This window comes from Cyclopterus lumpus, chromosome 7, assembly GCF_009769545.1.
Source record: "Cyclopterus lumpus isolate fCycLum1 chromosome 7, fCycLum1.pri, whole genome shotgun sequence".
NCBI classification, from domain to species: domain Eukaryota; kingdom Metazoa; phylum Chordata; class Actinopteri; order Perciformes; family Cyclopteridae; genus Cyclopterus; species Cyclopterus lumpus.
This window is the reverse complement of record NC_046972.1, coordinates 26,143,081-26,163,080: the sequence shown is the minus strand read 5'-3', so window position 1 is coordinate 26,163,080 and position 20,000 is coordinate 26,143,081. Positions and strand designations below refer to the sequence as shown.

Sequence of the window (20,000 nt, the reverse complement as noted above, 5' to 3'; positions counted from 1 at the left end):
CAGGCAGATGAAACAGGAAAGAGAGCCGGGAGAGTGAAGGCCAAAGGTCAAAGGTCAAATGAAGCAGGCAGCATTAGTGTGTTAGTTTTCATTCCAAACATAAAGTTATTCATAACTGAAGCAGGAAGATGTTGTGTTAGTGAGGACGTGAAAACCTCTACATGTGAACATGAACACACCTCTACATGTGAACATGAACACACCTCTACATGTGAACATGAACACACCTCTACATGTGAAGATGAAGATGAACACACCTCTACCTGTGAAGGTGAACACACCTCTACATGTGAACATGAACACACCTCTACATGTGAAGATGAACACACCTCTACATGTGAACATGAACACACCTCTACATGTGAAGATGAACACTCCTCTACATGTGAAGATGAACACACCTCTACATGTGAACATGAACACACCTCTACATGTGAAGGTGAACACACCTCTACATGTGAAGGTGAACACACCTCTACATGTGAAGATGAAGATGAACACACCTCTACATGTGAACATGAACACACCTCTACATGTGAACATGAACACACCTCTACATGTGAACATGAACACACCTCTACATGTGAAGATGAACACACCTCTACATGTGAACATGAACACACCTCTACATGTGAAGATGAACACACCTCTACATGTGAAGATGAAGATGAACACACCTCTACATGTGAACATGAACACACCTCTACATGTGAAGGTGAACACACCTCTACATGTGAACATGAACACACCTCTACATGTGAAGGTGAACACACCTCTACATGTGAAGGTGAACACACCTCTACATGTGAACATGAACACACCTCTACATGTGAAGGTGAACACACCTCTACATGTGAAGATGAACACACCTCTACATGTGAAGATGAACACACCTCTACATGTGAAGGTGAACACATCTCTACATGTGAAGATGAACACACCTCTACATGTGAACATGAACACACCTCTACATGTGAAGATGAACACACCTCTACATGTGAAGGTGAACACACCTCTACATGTGAACATGAACACACCTCTACATGTGAAGATGAACACACCTCTACATGTGAAGATGAACACACCTCTACATGTGAAGATGAACACACCTCTACATGTGAAGATGAACACACCTCTACATGTGAAGATGAAGATGAACACACCTCTACATGTGAAGGTGAACACACCTCTACATGTGAAGATGAACACACCTCTACATGTGAACATGAACACACCTCTACATGTGAAGGTGAACACACCTCTACATGTGAAGATGAACACATCTCTACATGTGAACATGAACACACCTCTACCTGTGAAGATGAAGATGAACACACCTCTACATGTGAAGATGAACACTCCTCTACATGTGAACATGAACACACCTCTACATGTGAAGATGAACACACCTCTACATGTGAACATGAACACACCTCTACATGTGAACATGAACACACCTCTACATGTGAAGATGAACACACCTCTACATGTGAAGATGAACACACCTCTACATGTGAACATGAACACACCTCTACATGTGAAGGTGAACACACCTCTACATGTGAAGATGAACACATCTCTACATGTGAACATGAACACACCTCTACATGTGAAGATGAACACACCTCTACATGTGAAGATGAACACACCTCTACATGTGAACATGAACACACCTCTACATGTGAACATGAACACACCTCTACATGTGAACATGAACACACCTCTACATGTGAAGGTGAACACACCTCTACATGTGAACATGAACACACCTCTACATGTGAAGATGAACACACCTCTACATGTGAAGATGAACACACCTCTACATGTGAAGATGAACACACCTCTACATGTGAAGGTGAACACACCTCTACATGTGAAGGTGAACACACCTCTACATGTGAAGATGAACACACCTCTACATGTGAAGATGAACACACCTCTACATGTGAAGATGAAGATGAACACACCTCTACATGTGAAGGTGAACACACCTCTACATGTGAAGATGAACACACCTCTACATGTGAACATGAACACACCTCTACATGTGAAGATGAACACACCTCTACATGTGAAGATGAAGATGAACACACCTCTACATGTGAAGATGAAGATGAACACACCTCTACATGTGAAGATGAACACACCTCTACATGTGAAGATGAAGATGAACACACCTCTACATGTGAAGATGAAGATGAACACACCTCTACATGTGAAGATGAAGATGAACACACCTCTACATGTGAAGATGAAGATGAACACTCCTCTACATGTGAAGATGAAGATGAACACTCCTCTACATGTGAAGATGAAGATGAACACTCCTCTACATGTGAAGATGAAGATGAACACACCTCTACATGTGAAGATGAAGATGAACACTCCTCTACATGTGAAGATGAAGATGAACACTCCTCTAGCTGATATTCATAATGAACACAACATTCTTCATGTTCCCTCTCCGTCCTCTAGAATGTTCTTCCTTATAAACACACTGATAGTCCTTCATGAGTCATATTGCTGTTCATTATGATGATGACTTCATATTAAAAGTATACGTATGTTCAACATATGAAGTTGAACATTGTTGCTCCTGATGGATCATAACTCCTTGTTCTTGGTCCTGGTCCACACTTAAAATAATCAACGTTCACTCTCTAAACTCTGACCCTTTGCTTTCAATACTGAAGTATATTTATTATCAGAACAATACTTGAGATACTTAAGTAAATATCAGATACTTTAAGACTTTTACTCAAGTAGTATTCTCATAGGTGACTTTCACTTTTACTGGAGTCCTTTTCCAGTACGGTATCTTTAATCTTACAAAGTACTGCTTTGGGGGTACTTGTACACCACTGGCCGACCAATAGTCCTGAGAACGTGTTTCAATGCGCCAATCAAATCGTTGCATGAAGCAGGAAGCTGTGAAGCTCAACAGGAAGCTGTGGAAGCTCAACAGGAAGCTGTGAAGCTCAACAGGAAGCTGTGGAAGCTCAACAGGAAGCTGTGAAGCTCAACAGGAAGCTGTGAAGCTCAACAGGAAGCTGTGGAAGCTCAACAGGAAGCTGTGAAGCTCAACAGGAAGCTGTGGAAGCTCAACAGGAAGCTGTGAAGCTCAACAGGAAGCTGTGAAGCTCAACAGGAAGCTGTGGAAGCTCAACAGGAAGCTGTGAAGCTCAACAGGAAGCTGTGAAGCTCAACAGGAAGCTGTGGAAGCTCAACAGGAAGCTGTGGAAGCTCAACAGGAAGCTGTGAAGCTCAACAGGAAGCTGTGGAAGCTCAACAGGAAGCTGTGAAGCTCAACAGGAAGCTGTGAAGCTCAACAGGAAGCTGTGAAGCTCAACAGTAAGCTGAGGAAGCTCAACAGGAAGCTGAGGAAGCTCAACAGGAAGCTGTGAAGCTCTTTACACGGTGTGATGACGTGTGAAACAAAGATGGCCGACCCACCTGTACTCTCCAAAGTTCTCGTCCTTCATGGGCCGAGCCTCAGAGTCCACCTCCTTGTCTTCTTTGTCCTTCACTGGGGGGGCAAGCAAGACCTCAACATCAGAGTGCTAGTGTGAGGTGTGTGTGTGTGTGTGCGTGTGTGTGTGTGTGTGTGCGTGTGTGTATGTGCGTGTGTGTGTGTATGTGCATGTATGTGTGTGTATGTGCGTGTGTTTGTATATGTGTGTATGTGTGTGTATGTGCATGTATGTGTGTATGTGCGTGTGTGTATGTGCGTGTGTTTGTATATGTGTGTGTGTGTGCGTGTGTGTGTGCGCGTGTATGTGTGTGTGTGTGTCCGTCTCACCTGCGTATTTGCCCCCTTTGCTGCGCTTGATGAGGCAGAGGATGAGCAGTATCAGCACCAGCAGCAAGATGGCGCTGATGAGTCCGATGAGCCAGCCCTGAGCGGCGAACCCGCCGGACATCTCAGACGGTTCTGAGGAGAGACGGGTTAGTTTGTCCCTTCTGGGCTACTGTAGATCACACCTGATAGGGTGGTGGTTATCAGTACTAAAAAAAACACACACAGACTCACATACACACACACACACACCTGGCCCGATGGTCCACGTCACGTTCTCCCACTGAGTGGTGTTCCCGTGTTTCACCAGGAGGTGGTACAGAGATCCGGGCTGGAGGCCTCTCAGCGAATAGAAGCCCAGCGTGGAGTTCAACACCTCCGAGTCCATCCAATCGCTCCCGGCTGTGGGACACACACACACACACACACACACACACACACACACACACACACACACACACACACACACACACACACACACACACACACACACACACACACACACACACACACACACACACACACACACACACACACACACACACACACACACACACACACACACACACACACACACACACACACACACACACACACACACACACACACACACACACACACACACACACACACACACACGGGTCGTTACAGAAAACAGCAGAAGCGGCTCCTCCCTCCTCCCTCCCCCTCCCCCTCCTCCTCCTCATCCTCCTCCTCCTCCTCTCTCCTCTCTCCTCCCTCCCTCCTCTTCCTCCTCCCTCCTCTCTCCTCCTCCTCCCCCTCCCCCTCCTCCTCCCTCCCTCCCCCTCCTCCTCCTCTTCCTCCTCCTCACTCCTCCCTCCCTCCCTCCCTCTCTCCTCCTCCTCCTCCCTCCCTCTTCCTCCTCCTCTCTCCTCCCCCTCCTCCTCCTCTCTCCTCCCTCCCTCCCTCTCTCCTTCTCCTCCTCCCTCCCTCCCCCCTCCCTCTCTCCTCCTCCTCCCTCCCTCCCCCTTCTCCTCCTCTCCTCCTCCTCCTCCTCCTCCTCCTCCTCCTCCCTCCTCTTTCGACTCTTCCTGCGGTAGCTGATGACAAAGCTGTGGTTCCTGTCCCTCTCTCCTCCTCTCTCCTCCCTCTCTCCTCCCTTCCTCCCTCCCTCCTCCTCCTCCCTCCTCTCACGACTCTTCCTGCGGTAGCTGATGACAAAGCTGTGGTTCCTGTCCCTCCCTCCTCCTCTCTCCTCCCTCCCTCCCTCCCTCCCTCCCTCCTCCTCTCTCCTCCCTCCCTCCCTCCCTCCTCCTCTCTCCTCCCTCCCTCCTCCTCCTCCTCCCTCCCTCCCTCCTCCTCCTCCCTCCTCTTACGACTCTTCCTGCGGTAGCTGATGACAAAGCTGTGGTTCCTGTCCCTCCCTCCCTCCTCCTCTCTCCTCCCTCCCTCCCTCCTCCTCTCTCCTCTCTCCTCCCTCCCTCCCTCCCTCCCTCCTCCTCCTCCTCCTCCTCCCTCCTCTTACGACTCTTCCTGCGGTAGCTGATGACAAAGCCGTGGTTCCTGTCCCTCTCTCCTCCTCTCTCCTCCTCTCTCCTCCTCTCTCCTCCCTCCCTCCCTCCCTCCCTCCTCCTCCTCCTCCTCCTCCTCCCTCCTCTTACGACTCTTCCTGCGGTAGCTGATGACAAAGCCGTGGTTCCTGTCCCTCCCTCCTCCTCCCTCCCTCCCTCCCTCCCTCCCTCCTCCTCCTCCTCCTCCTCCTCCCTCCTCTTACGACTCTTCCTGCGGTAACTGATGACAAAGCCGTGGTTCCTGTCCCTCCCTCCTCCTCCCTCCCTCCCTCCCTCCCTCCTCCTCCTCCTCCTCCTCCTCCTCCCTCCTCTTACGACTCTTCCTGCGGTAGCTGATGACAAAGCCGTGGTTCCTGTCCCTCCCTCCTCCTCCCTCCCTCCTCCTCCTCCTCCTCCTCCTCCTCCTCCTCCTCCCTCCTCTTACGACTCTTCCTGCGGTAGCTGATGACAAAGCCGTGGTTCCTGTCCCTCCCTCCTCCTCTCTCCTCCCTCCCTCCCTCCCTTCCTCTCTCCTCCCTCCCTCCCTCCCTCCCTCCTCCTCCTCCTCTTCCTCCTCCTCCTCCCTCCTCTTACGACTCTTCCTGCGGTAGCTGATGACAAAGCCGTGGTTCCTGTCCCTCCCTCCTCCTCCCTCCCTCCCTCCCTCCCTCCCTCCCTCCCTCCTCCTCCTCCTCCTCCTCCTCCTCCCTCCTCTTACGACTCTTCCTGCGGTAACTGATGACAAAGCCGTGGTTCCTGTCCCTCCCTCCTCCTCCCTCCCTCCCTCCCTCCCTCCTCCTCCTCCTCCTCCTCCTCCCTCCTCTTACGACTCTTCCTGCGGTAGCTGATGACAAAGCCGTGGTTCCTGTCCCTCCCTCCTCCTCCCTCCCTCCCTCCCTCCCTCCCTCCTCCTCCTCCTCCTCCTCCTCCCTCCTCTTACGACTCTTCCTGCGGTAACTGATGACAAAGCCGTGGTTCCTGTCCCTCCCTCCTCCTCCCTCCCTCCCTCCCTCCCTCCTCCTCCTCCTCCTCCTCCTCCTCCCTCCTCTTACGACTCTTCCTGCGGTAACTGATGACAAAGCCGTGGTTCCTGTCCCTCTCTCCGGGCACCCAGCTGAGGTTGAGTGACGTGTTGCTGGACACGATGCTGACGTGTGACGGAGGAACTGCAAACAGACACGAGGGAACCAATGAAAAGATAGAAATAAACAACTAAAGTGGAGGTTCCTTTTAAGGAACCAGCTTCCACTTTCAGTCCGGGAGGCAGACACAGTCACCTCATTTAAGAATAGACTTAAGACTTTCCTCTTTAATAGCCCTTATAGTTAGGGCTGAATCAGGTTTGCCCTGGTCCAGCCCCTTGATATGCTGCTATAGGCTTATAGGCTGCTGGGGGATGTTTTAGGATACACTGAGCACCTATCTCCTCTTCTCTCTCTCCTTATGGATGAATTTACATCTCTCCATTGCACCTTATTAACTCTGCTTCCTCCCCGGAGTCGTTGTGACTTCACGTCTCATAGGGTCCATTGGACCTGGAGGTGTCTGATGCTGGTGAGCCGGCCTCCCATTGGCCCTGCTGATGCCCCGCCCCCCCTCCTCTCTACCTCCTTCTGTTTCATGGATTGGAGTTCCATTCATACATTGTCATATTCATGTAATGTGTTTATGTAACTCTGTAACTCTGTTCATCTGGTCACATGACATCTATTCTTCTGTCCATCCGGGGAGAGGGATCCTCCTCTGTTGCTCTCCTGAAGGGTTCTTCACTTTTTTCCTGTCAAAGGTTATTTTTTGGGAGTTTTTCCTGATCCGATGTGAGGTCAAAGGTCAGGGATGTCGTATGTGTATAGATTGTAAAGCCCTCTGAGGGGAGTTTGTGATTTGTGATATTGGGCTATACAAAATAAACTGAATTGAATTGAATAACTGTCTGTCTGCTTCTATAACTGTCTGTCTGCTTCTGCCACCTTGAGTTGTGGACTTTGCCCTCAGAGCAGAGAGCTGACCTGAGAGTGAGTTTTCCTGCAAACATGTAGTACTTATACTATGTAAACTTTGTTTACACTGGTCTGTGTGTATTTATACACAACACATGCGTACTCTGACTATATTCTGTGAAGACGAAGGTACACAAACTAAATACCGACGGCAACATACAAACAGCGACATCTGGCAGTGATATAAGTACACTTACAACTACTAAGGTATAATTTAGAGGTATTTCCATTTCATACTCATATTCCACCTTTTGGAAACCAATATTTGGCTTTTATATTTTGATCAATACACAACATTACCAATTACCAATAAAGCTGATTCTGATTAGTGATGCATCACAAATTACTGTATACCAGTAATATAAGATTCTATTCGAGCCATTTAATATGTTTTACATATTTTGTTATCAACAAAAAATACACTGAATTGAATTGAATTGAGGTGAAAAAGAAAGGAGCGCAGCTTCACCTCCTTCCAGCAGGGTGGCGCCCCTGAGTTCGATGGGCGGGCCGTCACCGGCGGCGGTGTGAGCAATCACCTTGAAGACGTAATGGCTGCTGGGGTCCAGAGGGTCCAGCTCCATGTGAGTCACCGCGGGGTCGCTGATGGTCTCCATCTGCAATGGGCTGTCTTTGTTCTGCACCTCTGAACAAGAGACGCAACCAGCAACTTCCTCAGTGGAGCAACACAACAAAGACTTTTCAAAACGTTGTCAATCTACATGCTCTAAGAGCAACAATGTTGAGCAATGCGTAGCATAGCGACGGTGTATAGCGACGGCGTAGAGCGACGGCGTAGAGCGACGGCGTAGAGCGACGCTGTAGAGCGACGACGTAGAGCGACGACGTAGAGCGACGTCGTAGAGCGAAGCTGTAGAGCGACGATGTAGAGCGACGCTGTAGAGCGACGACATAGAGCGACGCTGTAGAGCGACGACATAGAGCGACGACGTAGAGCGACGCTGTAGAGCGACGACATAGAACGACGACGTAGAGCGACGCTGTAGACCGACGACATAGAGCGACGACGTAGAGCGACGACATAGAACGACGACGTAGAGCGACGCTGTAGAGCGACGGCGTAGAGCGACGACATAGAACGACGATGTAGACCGACGCTGTAGAGCGACGCTGTAGAGCGACGGCATAGAACGACGACGTAGAGCGACGGCATAGAACGACGATGTAGAGCGACGCTGTAGACCGACACTGTAGACCGACGCTGTAGAGCGACGGCATAGAACGACGACGTAGAGCGACGGCATAGAACGACGATGTAGAGCGACGACATAGAACGACGATGTAGAGCGACGCTGTAGAGCGACGACATAGAGCGACGATGTAGACCGATGATGTAGAGCGCCGATGTAGACCGACGCTGTAGAGCGACGCTGTAGAGCGACGATGTAGAGCGACGATGTAGAGCGACGATGTAGAGCGACGATGTAGACCGACGCTGTAGAGCGACGGCGTAGAGCGACGCTGTAGAGCGACGATGTAGACCGACGCTGTAGAGCGACGCTGTAGAGCGACGCTGTAGAGCGACGCTGTAGAGCGACGGCGTAGAGCGACGGCGTAGAGCGACGGCGTAGAGCGACGGCGTAGAGCGACGATGTAGACCGACGCTGTAGAGCGACGGCGTAGAGCGACGGCGTAGAGCGACGGCGTAGAGCGACGGCGTAGAGCGACGGCGTAGAGCGACGATGTAGACCGACGCTGTAGAGCGACGGCGTAGAGCGACGGCGTAGAGCGACGATGTAGACCGCCGCTGTAGAGCGACGATGTAGAGCGACGATGTAGAGCGACGATGTAGAGCGACGGCGTAGAGCGACGGCGTAGAGCGACGATGTAGACCGACGCTGTAGAGCGACGATGTAGACCGACGCTGTAGAGCGACGGCGTAGAGCGACGGCGTAGAGCGACGATGTGGAACGACGATGTAGAGCGACGCTGTAGAGCGACGATGTAGAGCGACGATGTAGACCGACGCTGTAGAGCGACGATGTAGACCGACGCTGTAGAGCGACGATGTAGACCGACGCTGTAGAGCGACGGCGTAGAGCGACGGCGTAGAGCGACGATGTAGAGCGACGCTGTAGAGCGACGATGTAGAGCGACGCTGTAGAGCGACGATGTAGACCGACGCTGTAGAGCGACGATGTAGACCGACGCTGTAGAGCGACGATGTAGACCGACGCTGTAGAGCGACGATGTAGACCGACGGCGTAGACCGACGGCGTAGAGCACTAAGATACTTTCTCTCTTGTGATACTCGTTATTATTCAATAACATTAACATTATATTATTGGATGTTCTCACCCTGTTGGTACTGCACAGTGTAGCCCAACAGGATGCCGTTGCTCTCTTCTGGCCGGGTCCAGTAGAGGACCAGGGACTTCTCAGAGGGACTCTCAAACCTCAACGATGCAGGGGGACCAGGCGCTAAACACACACACACACAGACACACACACACACACACACACACACACACACACACACACACACACACGGTTACACATGAAGAGCACCTCTGGTCGCCTCCCTCTGAAGCGGCTCTCTCTGGACCCACCTCCCTCGGGGGTGCTGAAGTTGTGTGGGGGGGAGTGGGGGCTTTCCCCTTTGCTGTTGAAGGCGGTGACGGACAGCTCGTAGCGAGAGTACAGCTGCAGCCCGCCCACTTCCTCGGAGGTCTTGGTGCCGTTGACCACCAGCACCATGCTGCTCTCCCGGTCCTTCTCCTTCTCCTCCTTCACCTTCTCCTTCTCCTCCTTCTCCTTCACCTTCTCCCGGTGCAGTTTCACCAGAGACCTCCGGACCCGACCCCCACGTGGCCCGAGCCTCCTGACGTAGATCTGACAGGGGGACAGGTGAGGGGTTATCCTGGTTCTGGTTTACATCGTCATCCACCAGAGAGCCAAACCAGCTTCTTGAAATGGGAGTTTTATTTCATAATTCTGTTTCATTTGCTAGAAAAGTGGCCAGGTTTTTGCAAGATATATTTTGATATACATTATATATCATTATATTTATGATATTACATTACATTTTATTTATTTTTTATCTACAGCGACTTACAATAAGTTCATTCAACAATAAGTTCAACAATAAGTTAATAAGTTTATTCAAATGACACTAAAGAGCTTTTTATTCAAGGTAATAATATATTGTATTATTTTAGACTTTTTTGTGTTCATTTGTGTTTTAAGTTCTCCTGACACATTTATTATTTTTCATTATCTGGATGTGTCTTATATGCGTGTTGAATAAAAAAAAAGATATAAATATATTTAAATAAACAACCTTGTATCCCAGCAGAACCCCCCGGACGTTCTGGGCCTCGTTCCACTGGACTCTGACGGTGCTGTTCATCACCCTGGTGGAGACCCCCGTGGGGGGGTCCTCTGGCTCTGAGGGGGGGGGGTGTAATGTGTGAGGTCAGAGGGCACCAGCAGTACAACAACAACAACCACAACAACAACCACAATGTAAACGAGATCTCCTCATATTAAAGACACCAACCAGACCAGACCAGGTTCCAGAGTCCTGGTCCGGTCTCTAGTTAGGGAAGGAGTTAAGGAAGCCACAAGGGATTTTCATTGTTGTTATTATATCTATATTCTCACTGGAGTCAGTAAACTGATTGATTCATACTTATTGTTCTTGTGGTTGGTTGTGTTCCCTTTGTTGACATGGAAGATAAATATTAATGTGAAGTGTTTGTTGTTGTAATACTCAGTTGGGCCACTAGAGGGCAGAAGGAGTTTGTCTAAATATACTTTAACACAAAGTGTGTGTGAAGTCGTCTGGATGTATTTTAAAGAGACCTTCCTCTCCCGAGTGTCCGATCTCGGGCTCCGGGGGCGGGGCTTCTCCGAGCGAGTTGACGGCCTGGACCTTGATCTCGAAGGGCGCGTACGAGCCCGCCTCCGTGACCAGGAAGGGGGGCGTGGCCACGTGGGAGTGGTTCCAGCGTGCGTCCGGCCCGCCGGCCTTCCGCCAGAACACTTTGTACTGGAAGCCTTCGCCGCCGTGCGCGCGCTGGGCCATCTCCTGCACAGACGGCGTGCATGAATTATGAAAGATGAATTATGAAAGGATGAATGAATGGTGACCGATGAATGAATGGTGAATGATGAATTAATTATGAATTATGAATGATGAATGAATGAATGATGAGTGATGAATTACGAATGAATGAATGATGATTATGAATGAATGAATTATGAATGATAAATGAATACATAGTGCTCACCTCCCACGTGATGACCAGCGTCTTCGGGTGGGAGGAGTCACTGCGCACGCCGCCGGGGTTCATGGCCGGGACTGCAGGAAGGAGAAATCATATTATGTATTGATCATCCATCTATATATGACATCATATTATGTATTGATCATCCATCTATATATGACATCATATTATGTATTGATCATCCATCTATATATGACATCATATTATGTATTGATCATCCATCTATATATGACATCATATTATGTATTGATCATCCATCTATATATGACATCATATTATGTATTGATCTACCAGCACGTGAACAAGCTCCAATATCAGCATTTATTATTCCTCTTATTGATCAAACAGGTTGTTATTGAAGTCAATAGACAATAATTTACACTATTTCATTGTTTTACACCTCACACTTAATATGATGATTATGAATATGAAGTCTCTGCTCAGGGCGTAAGGCCTTAAGGACCTCTGGATGGACCTTCACATGGAACCAACATCCCAACAGGTCATCTTGAAGGACACGTGATGGGAATCGAACTCGTGACCACAGAGCTCAAACACCGCTCACCGGCCGGCGGCGTGCGGTGCTCCTCCGAAGGTCGGCTGGGGTCGCTGAGGCCGACCTCGCTGGCGGCGAGGACCCTGAAGCGGAAGGTGCAGTAGGGGTCGAGAGGCAGCTGCACGTGGTTGAAGTCCCCGGGGACGCTCCTCAGCATCGCCCAGGCCGGAGGCCCGTGCTGCAGCTCCATGACCTCCACGATGAACTCTGAGGAGGAACTTTATTAATACTCCATGCATTAAAGCTGGAGGTCATGGTGCTGCAGCTCCATGACCTCCACGATGAACTCTGAGGAGGAACTTTATTAATACTCCATGCATTAAAGCTGGAGGTCATGGTGCTGCAGCTCCATGACCTCCACGATGACCTCTGAGGAGGAACTTTATTAATACTCCATGCATTAAAGCTGGAGGTCATGGTGCTGCAGCTCCATGACCTCCACGATGAACTCTGAGGAGGAACTTTATTAATACTCCATGCATTAAAGCTGGAGGTCATGGTGCTGCAGCTCCATGACCTCCACGATGAACTCTGAGGAGGAACTTTATTAATACTCCATGCATTAAAGCTGGAGGTCATGGTGCTGCAGCTCCATGACCTCCACGATGACCTCTGTCACGCCACTTCTTGATCAATAATCACACTAGAAATACTACATATTCTGTGTTTCACTACATGGCGTCATCTGGTATGTGAAAACATATCAAGTATATACAACAAAATAAAATGTAAAAAAAGTTAAATTAAAATTAATTTAATTAAAAACTAATAAATTAAAATAGGAAAAGGAAAATGTATCAGTAAATAAAACAATGAATGAATACAAAATTGAAACTGGTGGACAACTTACAGGGTTCATGTGGAAAAGACAATTCATACAGAGACGATGTATATATATGAATATATATATATATATATATATATATATATATATATATATATATATATATTCATATATATATTTAAAATCTAGATAGAAGATCCTTTATTAAGTACTCAATGTATTAAAGCTGTCCAATGATGGAACCGTGTGTGTGTGTTCAGTACCAGTGTGTGTGTGTGTGTGTGTGTTCAGTACCAGTGTGTGGGTGTGTTTGTGTGTGTGTTCAGTACCAGTGTGTGTGTGTGTGTGTGTTCAGTACCAGTGTGTGTGTGTGTGTGTGTGTGTGTGTGTGTTCAGTACCTGTGTGTGTGTGTGTGTGTTCAGTACCTGTGTGTGTGTTTAGTACCTGTGTGTGTGTGTGTGTGTGTTCAGTACCTGTGTGTGTGTGTGTGTGTTTAGTACCTGTGTGTGTCTGTGTGTGTGTGTGTGTTTAGTACCTGTGTGTGTGTGTGTGTGTGTTCAGTACCTGTGTGTGTGTGTGTGTGTTTAGTACCTGTGTGTGTGTGTGTGTGTGTTTAGTACCTGTGTGTGTGTGTGTGTGTGTGTGTTCAGTACCTGTGTGTGTGTGTTCAGTACCTGTGTGTGTGTGTGTGTTTAGTACCTGTGTGTGTGTGTGTGTGTGTGTGTGTGTTCAGTACCTGTGTGTGTGTGTGTTCAGTACCTGTGTGTGTGTGTGTGTGTGTGTGTGTGTGTGTGTGTGTGTTCAGTACCTGTGTGTGTGTGTGTGTGTGTTCAGTACCTGTGTGTGTGTGTGTGTTTAGTACCTGTGTGTGTGTGTGTTCAGTACCTGTGTGTGTGTGTGTGTTTAGTACCTGTGTGTGTGTGTGTGTGTGTTCAGTACCTGTGTGTGTGTGTGTGTGTTCAGTACCTGTGTGTGTGTGTGTGTGTGTGTGTGTGTGTGTGTTCAGTACCTGTGTGTGTGTGTTTGTGTTCAGTACCTGTGTGTGTTTGTGTGTGTGTGTGTGTGTGTGTGTGTTCAGTACCTGTGTGTGTGTGTGTGTGTGTGTGTGTTCAGTACCTGTGTGTGTGTGTGTGTGTGTGTGTGTGTGTGTGTTCAGTACCTGTGTGTGTGTGTGTGTGTTCAGTACCTGTGTGTGTGTGTGTGTGTGTGTGTTCAGTACCTGTGTGTGTGTGTGTGTGTGTGTTCAGTACCTGTGTGTGTGTGTGTGTGTGTGTGTGTGTGTGTTCAGTACCTGTGGTGGGGCTGTTGTGTGAGTGTCCTGGGATCCAGCTCAGAGTGATGCTGCGATCTTCTACATCAGACAGAGACACGTCTTTGGGAGGGTCCGGTCGAGCTGAGGGTCCGACAGAGAACTGTTATCGGGTGGAAACCACAAACACACACACACACAAACACACACACAAACACACACACACACACAGCGGTAGTGACGTACCTACGACAGTGATGGAGCCGCTGGCCTTCACGTGGTCCAGGTCGGTGAAGACTTCACAGGAATAAGACGCGCTGTCGTCTGATTGGATGTCGGAAACTTTCAAGGTGCCATTCTCAAGGAACGTGTACCTACACACACACACACACACACACACACACACACACACACACACACATAAGCACTCTTGACATCGGAGAACAAGTAAAATTAGACTTCATGATCTACGTAGAGACAATGTTTTGAGCAGGTTGCACATGGAAACGCACACAAACACACAAACACACAAACACACGCACACACACCTAAAGGTGACATTAGCAGACATTAGTGAAGGTCATGTAACCAGATAAAGTCACATGGTAACCATGAGAGTGAAGGTTATGTAACCAGATAAAGTCACATGGTAACCATGAGAGTGAAGGTTATGTAACCAGATAAAGTCACATGGTAACCATGAGAGTGAAGGTCATGTAACCAGATAAAGTCACATGGTAACCATCAGAGTGAAGGTCATGTAACCAGATAAAGTCACATGGTAACCATCAGAGTGAAGGTTATGTAACCAGATAAAGTCACATGGTAACCATGAGAGTGAAGGTCATGTAACCAGATAAAGTCACATGGTAACCATCAGAGTGACAGTTATGTAATCAGATAAAGTCACATGGTAACCATGAGAGTGAAGGTTATGTAACCAGATAAAGTCACATGGTAACCATCAGAGTGAAGGTCATGTAACCAGATAAAGTCACATGGTAACCATCAGAGTGAAGGTCATGTAACCAGATAAAGTCACATGGTAACCATCAGAGTGAAGGTCATGTAACCAGATAAAGTCACATGGTAACCATCAGAGTGAAGGTCATGTAACCAGATAAAGTCACATGGTAACCATCAGAGTGAAGGTCATGTAACCAGATAAAGTCACATGGTAACCATGAGAGTGACGGTTATGTAACCAGATAAAGTCACATGGTAACCATCAGAGTGAAGGTCATGTAACCAGATAAAGTCACATGGTAACCATCAGAGTGAAGGTTATGTAACCAGATAAAGTCACATGGTAACCATGAGAGTGACGGTTATGTAACCAGATAAAGTCACATGGTAACCATCAGAGTGACGGTTATGTAACCAGATAAAGTCACATGGTAACCATGAGAGTGAAGGTCATGTAACCAGATAAAGTCACATGGTAACCATCAGAGTGAAGGTTATGTAACCAGATAAAGTCACATGGTAACCATGAGAGTGAAGGTCATGTAACCAGATAAAGTCACATGGTAACCATGAGAGTGACGATTATGTAACCAGATAAAGTCACATGGTAACCATGAGAGTGAAGGTCATGTAACCAGATAAAGTCACATGGTAACCATGAGAGTGAAGGTCATGTAACCAGATAAAGTCACATGGTAACCATGAGAGTGACGATTATGTAACCAGATAAAGTCACATGGTAACCATGAGAGTGAAGGTCATGTAACCAGATAAAGTCACATGGTAACCATCAGAGTGAAGGTTATGTAACCAGATAAAGTCACATGGTAACCATGAGAGTGAAGGTCATGTAACCAGATAAAGTCACATGGTAACCATGAGAGTGACGGTTATGTAACCAGATAAAGTCACATGGTAACCATGAGAGTGAAGGTCATGTAACCAGATAAAGTCACATGGTAACCATCAGAGTGAAGGTTATGTAACCAGATAAAGTCACATGGTAACCATGAGAGTGAAGGTCATGTAACCAGATAAAGTCACATGGTAACCATGAGAGTGAAGGTCATGTAACCAGATAAAGTCACATGGTAACCATGAGAGTGACGGTTATGTAACCAGATAAAGTCACATGGTAACCATGAGAGTGAAGGTCATGTAACCAGATAAAGTCACATGGTAACCATGAGAGTGAAGGTTATGTAATCAGATAAAGTCACATGGTAACCATGAGAGTGAAGGTCATGTAACCAGATAAAGTCACATGGTAACCATGAGAGTGACAGTTATGTAATCAGATAAAGTCACATGGTAACCATCAGAGTGAAGGTCATGTAACCAGATAAAGTCACATGGTAACCATGAGAGTGACGGTTATGTAACCAGATAAAGTCACATGGTAACCATCAGAGTGAAGGTCATGTAACCAGATAAAGTCACATGGTAACCATCAGAGTGAAGGTCATGTAACCAGATAAAGTCACATGGTAACCATCAGAGTGAAGGTTATGTAACCAGATAAAGTCACATGGTAACCATGAGAGTGAAGGTTATGTAACCAGATAAAGTCACATGGTAACCATGAGAGTGAAGGTTATGTAACCAGATAAAGTCACATGGTAACCATGAGAGTGAAGGTCATGTAACCAGATAAAGTCACATGGTAACCATGAGAGTGAAGGTTATGTAACCAGATAAAGTCACATGGTAACCATCAGAGTGAAGGTCATGTAACCAGATAAAGTCACATGGTAACCATGAGAGTGACGGTTATGTAACCAGATAAAGTCACATGGTAACCATCAGAGTGAAGGTCATGTAACCAGATAAAGTCACATGGTAACCATGAGAGTGAAGGTTATGTAACCAGATAAAGTCACATGGTAACCATCAGAGTGAAGGTTATGTAACCAGATAAAGTCACATGGTAACCATGAGAGTGAAGGTTATGTAACCAGATAAAGTCACATGGTAACCATCAGAGTGAAGGTCATGTAACCAGATAAAGTCACATGGTAACCATGAGAGTGAAGGTTATGTAACCAGATAAAGTCACATGGTAACCATGAGAGTGAAGGTTATGTAACCAGATAAAGTCACATGGTAACCATGAGAGTGAAGGTCATGTAACCAGATAAAGTCACATGGTAACCATGAGAGTGACGGTTATGTAACCAGATAAAGTCACATGGTAACCATCAGAGTGAAGGTTATGTAACCAGATAAAGTCACATGGTAACCATCAGAGTGAAGGTTATGTAACCAGATAAAGTCACATGGTAACCATCAGAGTGAAGGTTATGTAACCAGATAAAGTCACATGGTAACCATGAGAGTGAAGGTTATGTAACCAGATAAAGTCACATGGTAACCATGAGAGTGAAGGTTATGTAACCAGATAAAGTCACATGGTAACCATGAGAGTGAAGGTTATGTAACCAGTGTGGCATCACAAGGGGACAGGTAGTGGAGGGGCGCTACAGAGTGGCCACCAGTGCAAAAACTACATCTCCCAGCCTGCCTCACCGCTCACCCAGCTGCAGCTGCTTAAGGCACCTGATTGAGGCAGGGCTGGGAGACTTAAGGGAGAGCACCTGGGAAGGAGAGGGTAACCATGAGAGTGAAGGTTATGTAACCAGATAAAGTCACATGGTAACCATGAGAGTGACGGTTACTTGTCATCTGGAGACGACTCGTGCAGCTTGTGTCCGTCTCTCCTCCAGACCACCTGGGACTCCAGCAGCTGGGGGTCTTTGTAGAAGCTGCAGTCCAGCAGAGCGTCACTTCCTCTGAGCGCACGAACCTCCTGCGGCCCTGAAAGCATCACGGTGCGGTCTGAAAACAACCCAACACAGGTCACAGGTCACCACAGGTCAGAGGTCACAGGTCATCACAGGTCTACAGCTAACTGTGTTATTTATTACAGTTCAATATTTGTTGACATCGTTATATGGAAACTTTGCAGTTCTTGAATGTGAAAGCTTTGTGATGTTTTCTTTCTTCTTTGTGAGCAGTGATACCTCCAATACTTTTATATTAAAAACTATTTCTGTATTAAATGCATTGTTCATCATATTATTGTATTTACTGATGCCACAACTTAAAATGTGTTCTGATTAGTTTTTACTTCAAAATCACAAATAATATATATATATATATATATATATATATATATATATATATATCCATCCATCCATTTTCAATACCGCTTATCCTCATTAGGGTCGCGGGGCGCTGGAGCCTATCCCAGCTGACATAGGGCGAAGGCAGGGGACACCCTGGACAGGCCGCCAGTCCATCGAGGGCAATATATATATATATATATATATATATATATATACATACACCAGTGTACAATAACATCAACATACTTTATTTTTTTAAAGCTTTAAGCTTAATTTGACATGAACTTTAATTCATTTAACATTAAATAAAAAGGAGGCGGTACAACATTTTAAATAATGTGTATTGTCCATCAACAACACGCATCAACCATTTGTTGTTATTTGTGTCGTTAAAGACACACCCCTCAAACTATTTAATTCATTTCAGAATAAATATGGTTTCTGCAGCTTTGCAGCCGTCAGAAATGAACAATTCTCATAATATTGGCACAAATTGAGCTCATATTGAATTATCACTGTTCATATCAGAGCTACCTGAACATTAAAGGGCCACTTGACTAACGTTAATGGAACTAATGGAACAAAGTAATGTCCTGTACTTTAGACAATAACAGAATCAATATCAATTTAAGGCTATATTTAGAATATCTTCTCCTCTTCCTGTCAGACAGGAAGTGAAGCTCACTGCTGGTTGGTGAGTGAATCTGAACCAAGCGTCCCGAGGGGCGCCGTGTCCTGACGATTATATGATATATTATATATATATATATATGTATGTATATACAACACCACTAGACTCACTGAAGACCTCCAGGTGAGCCGTGATGGAGATGTTGGAGTGCTTGATGGAGCAGCTGTATTCTCCAGTGTCTTCGTGGCCGGCGCCGGACAGCGTGATGGAGCCGTTGGTGAGCAGGGCGACGCGGGGGTCCGACAGCAGAGGGGCCCGGGCCTCGCCGTCCCTGCAGAGCACACAGCGCCCACACAGGCACCAGTAACAACCAGGAGCTCCACCAATGGGAGCGCGTTTCCTCAGTGAACGCATCACACATGTGAGACCATCAATAACCGAGGAGAGAAGCAATGTCCCGTAAAAATAATGTGAAATATTAATATTTATCTTGAAGAATGAACAGAGCAAATTAAATCTTTCACAAAATAACATTTAATTTATTGTATCTTGTTATTTTAGAGGCTGTTTCAAAGCTTTTTATAAGTCTGATCAAAGATATTTCCATCAAAAAGTAATGCAGCCACCAGAGGGCGCTGCTGCGCTGAAGACACATTTATGTTTACTCATTTCAGAAGAGACTGGATCACATTTCACCAGAATGCGTTATGACGATTTACTGCTGTGTCACAATACTGCAGTACTATCACTCTATAGGCCTCAGTGTAGTCCTGGTCCTCTATAGGCCTCAGTGTAGTCCTGGTCCTCTATAGGCCTCAGTGTAGTCCTGGTCCTCTATAGGCCTCAGTGTAGTCCTGGTCCTCTATATGACCTCAGTGTAGTCCTGGTCCTCTATAGGCCTCAGTGTAGTCCTGGTCCTCTATAGGCCTCAGTGTAGTCCTGGTCCTCTATAGGCCTCAGTGTAGTCCTGGTCCTCTATATGACCTCAGTGTAGTCCTGGTCCTCTATAGGCCTCAGTGTAGTCCTGGTCCTCTATAGGCCTCAGTGTAGTCCTGGTCCTCTATAGGCCTCAGTGTAGTCCTGGTCCTCTATAGGCCTCAGTGCTGTCCTGGTCCTCTATAGGCCTCAGTG

General features: G+C 47.0%; 1 protein-coding gene across 1 annotated transcript in view; it reads right to left on the bottom strand.

Annotated features, from left to right (window-relative positions):
- LOC117733600 (neural cell adhesion molecule L1-like) overlaps nt 1–20,000 on the bottom strand; it is a 35,023-nt gene that overhangs the window by 2,596 nt on the left and 12,427 nt on the right. The window contains exons 12-27 of the mRNA XM_034537375.1: nt 19,040–19,200; nt 17,789–17,948; nt 14,394–14,521; nt 14,190–14,291; nt 12,123–12,320; nt 11,561–11,631; nt 11,133–11,358; nt 10,609–10,715; nt 9,878–10,160; nt 9,627–9,749; nt 7,777–7,953; nt 6,363–6,473; nt 5,092–5,119; nt 4,049–4,200; nt 3,800–3,931; nt 3,454–3,526 (exon numbers count right to left, since the gene is read on the bottom strand). Coding sequence (XP_034393266.1) covers nt 3,454–3,526; nt 3,800–3,931; nt 4,049–4,200; nt 5,092–5,119; nt 6,363–6,473; nt 7,777–7,953; nt 9,627–9,749; nt 9,878–10,160; nt 10,609–10,715; nt 11,133–11,358; nt 11,561–11,631; nt 12,123–12,320; nt 14,190–14,291; nt 14,394–14,521; nt 17,789–17,948; nt 19,040–19,200 — 2,232 coding nt within the window. The remainder of the gene's footprint in view (nt 1–3,453; nt 3,527–3,799; nt 3,932–4,048; nt 4,201–5,091; nt 5,120–6,362; nt 6,474–7,776; nt 7,954–9,626; nt 9,750–9,877; nt 10,161–10,608; nt 10,716–11,132; nt 11,359–11,560; nt 11,632–12,122; nt 12,321–14,189; nt 14,292–14,393; nt 14,522–17,788; nt 17,949–19,039; nt 19,201–20,000) is intronic.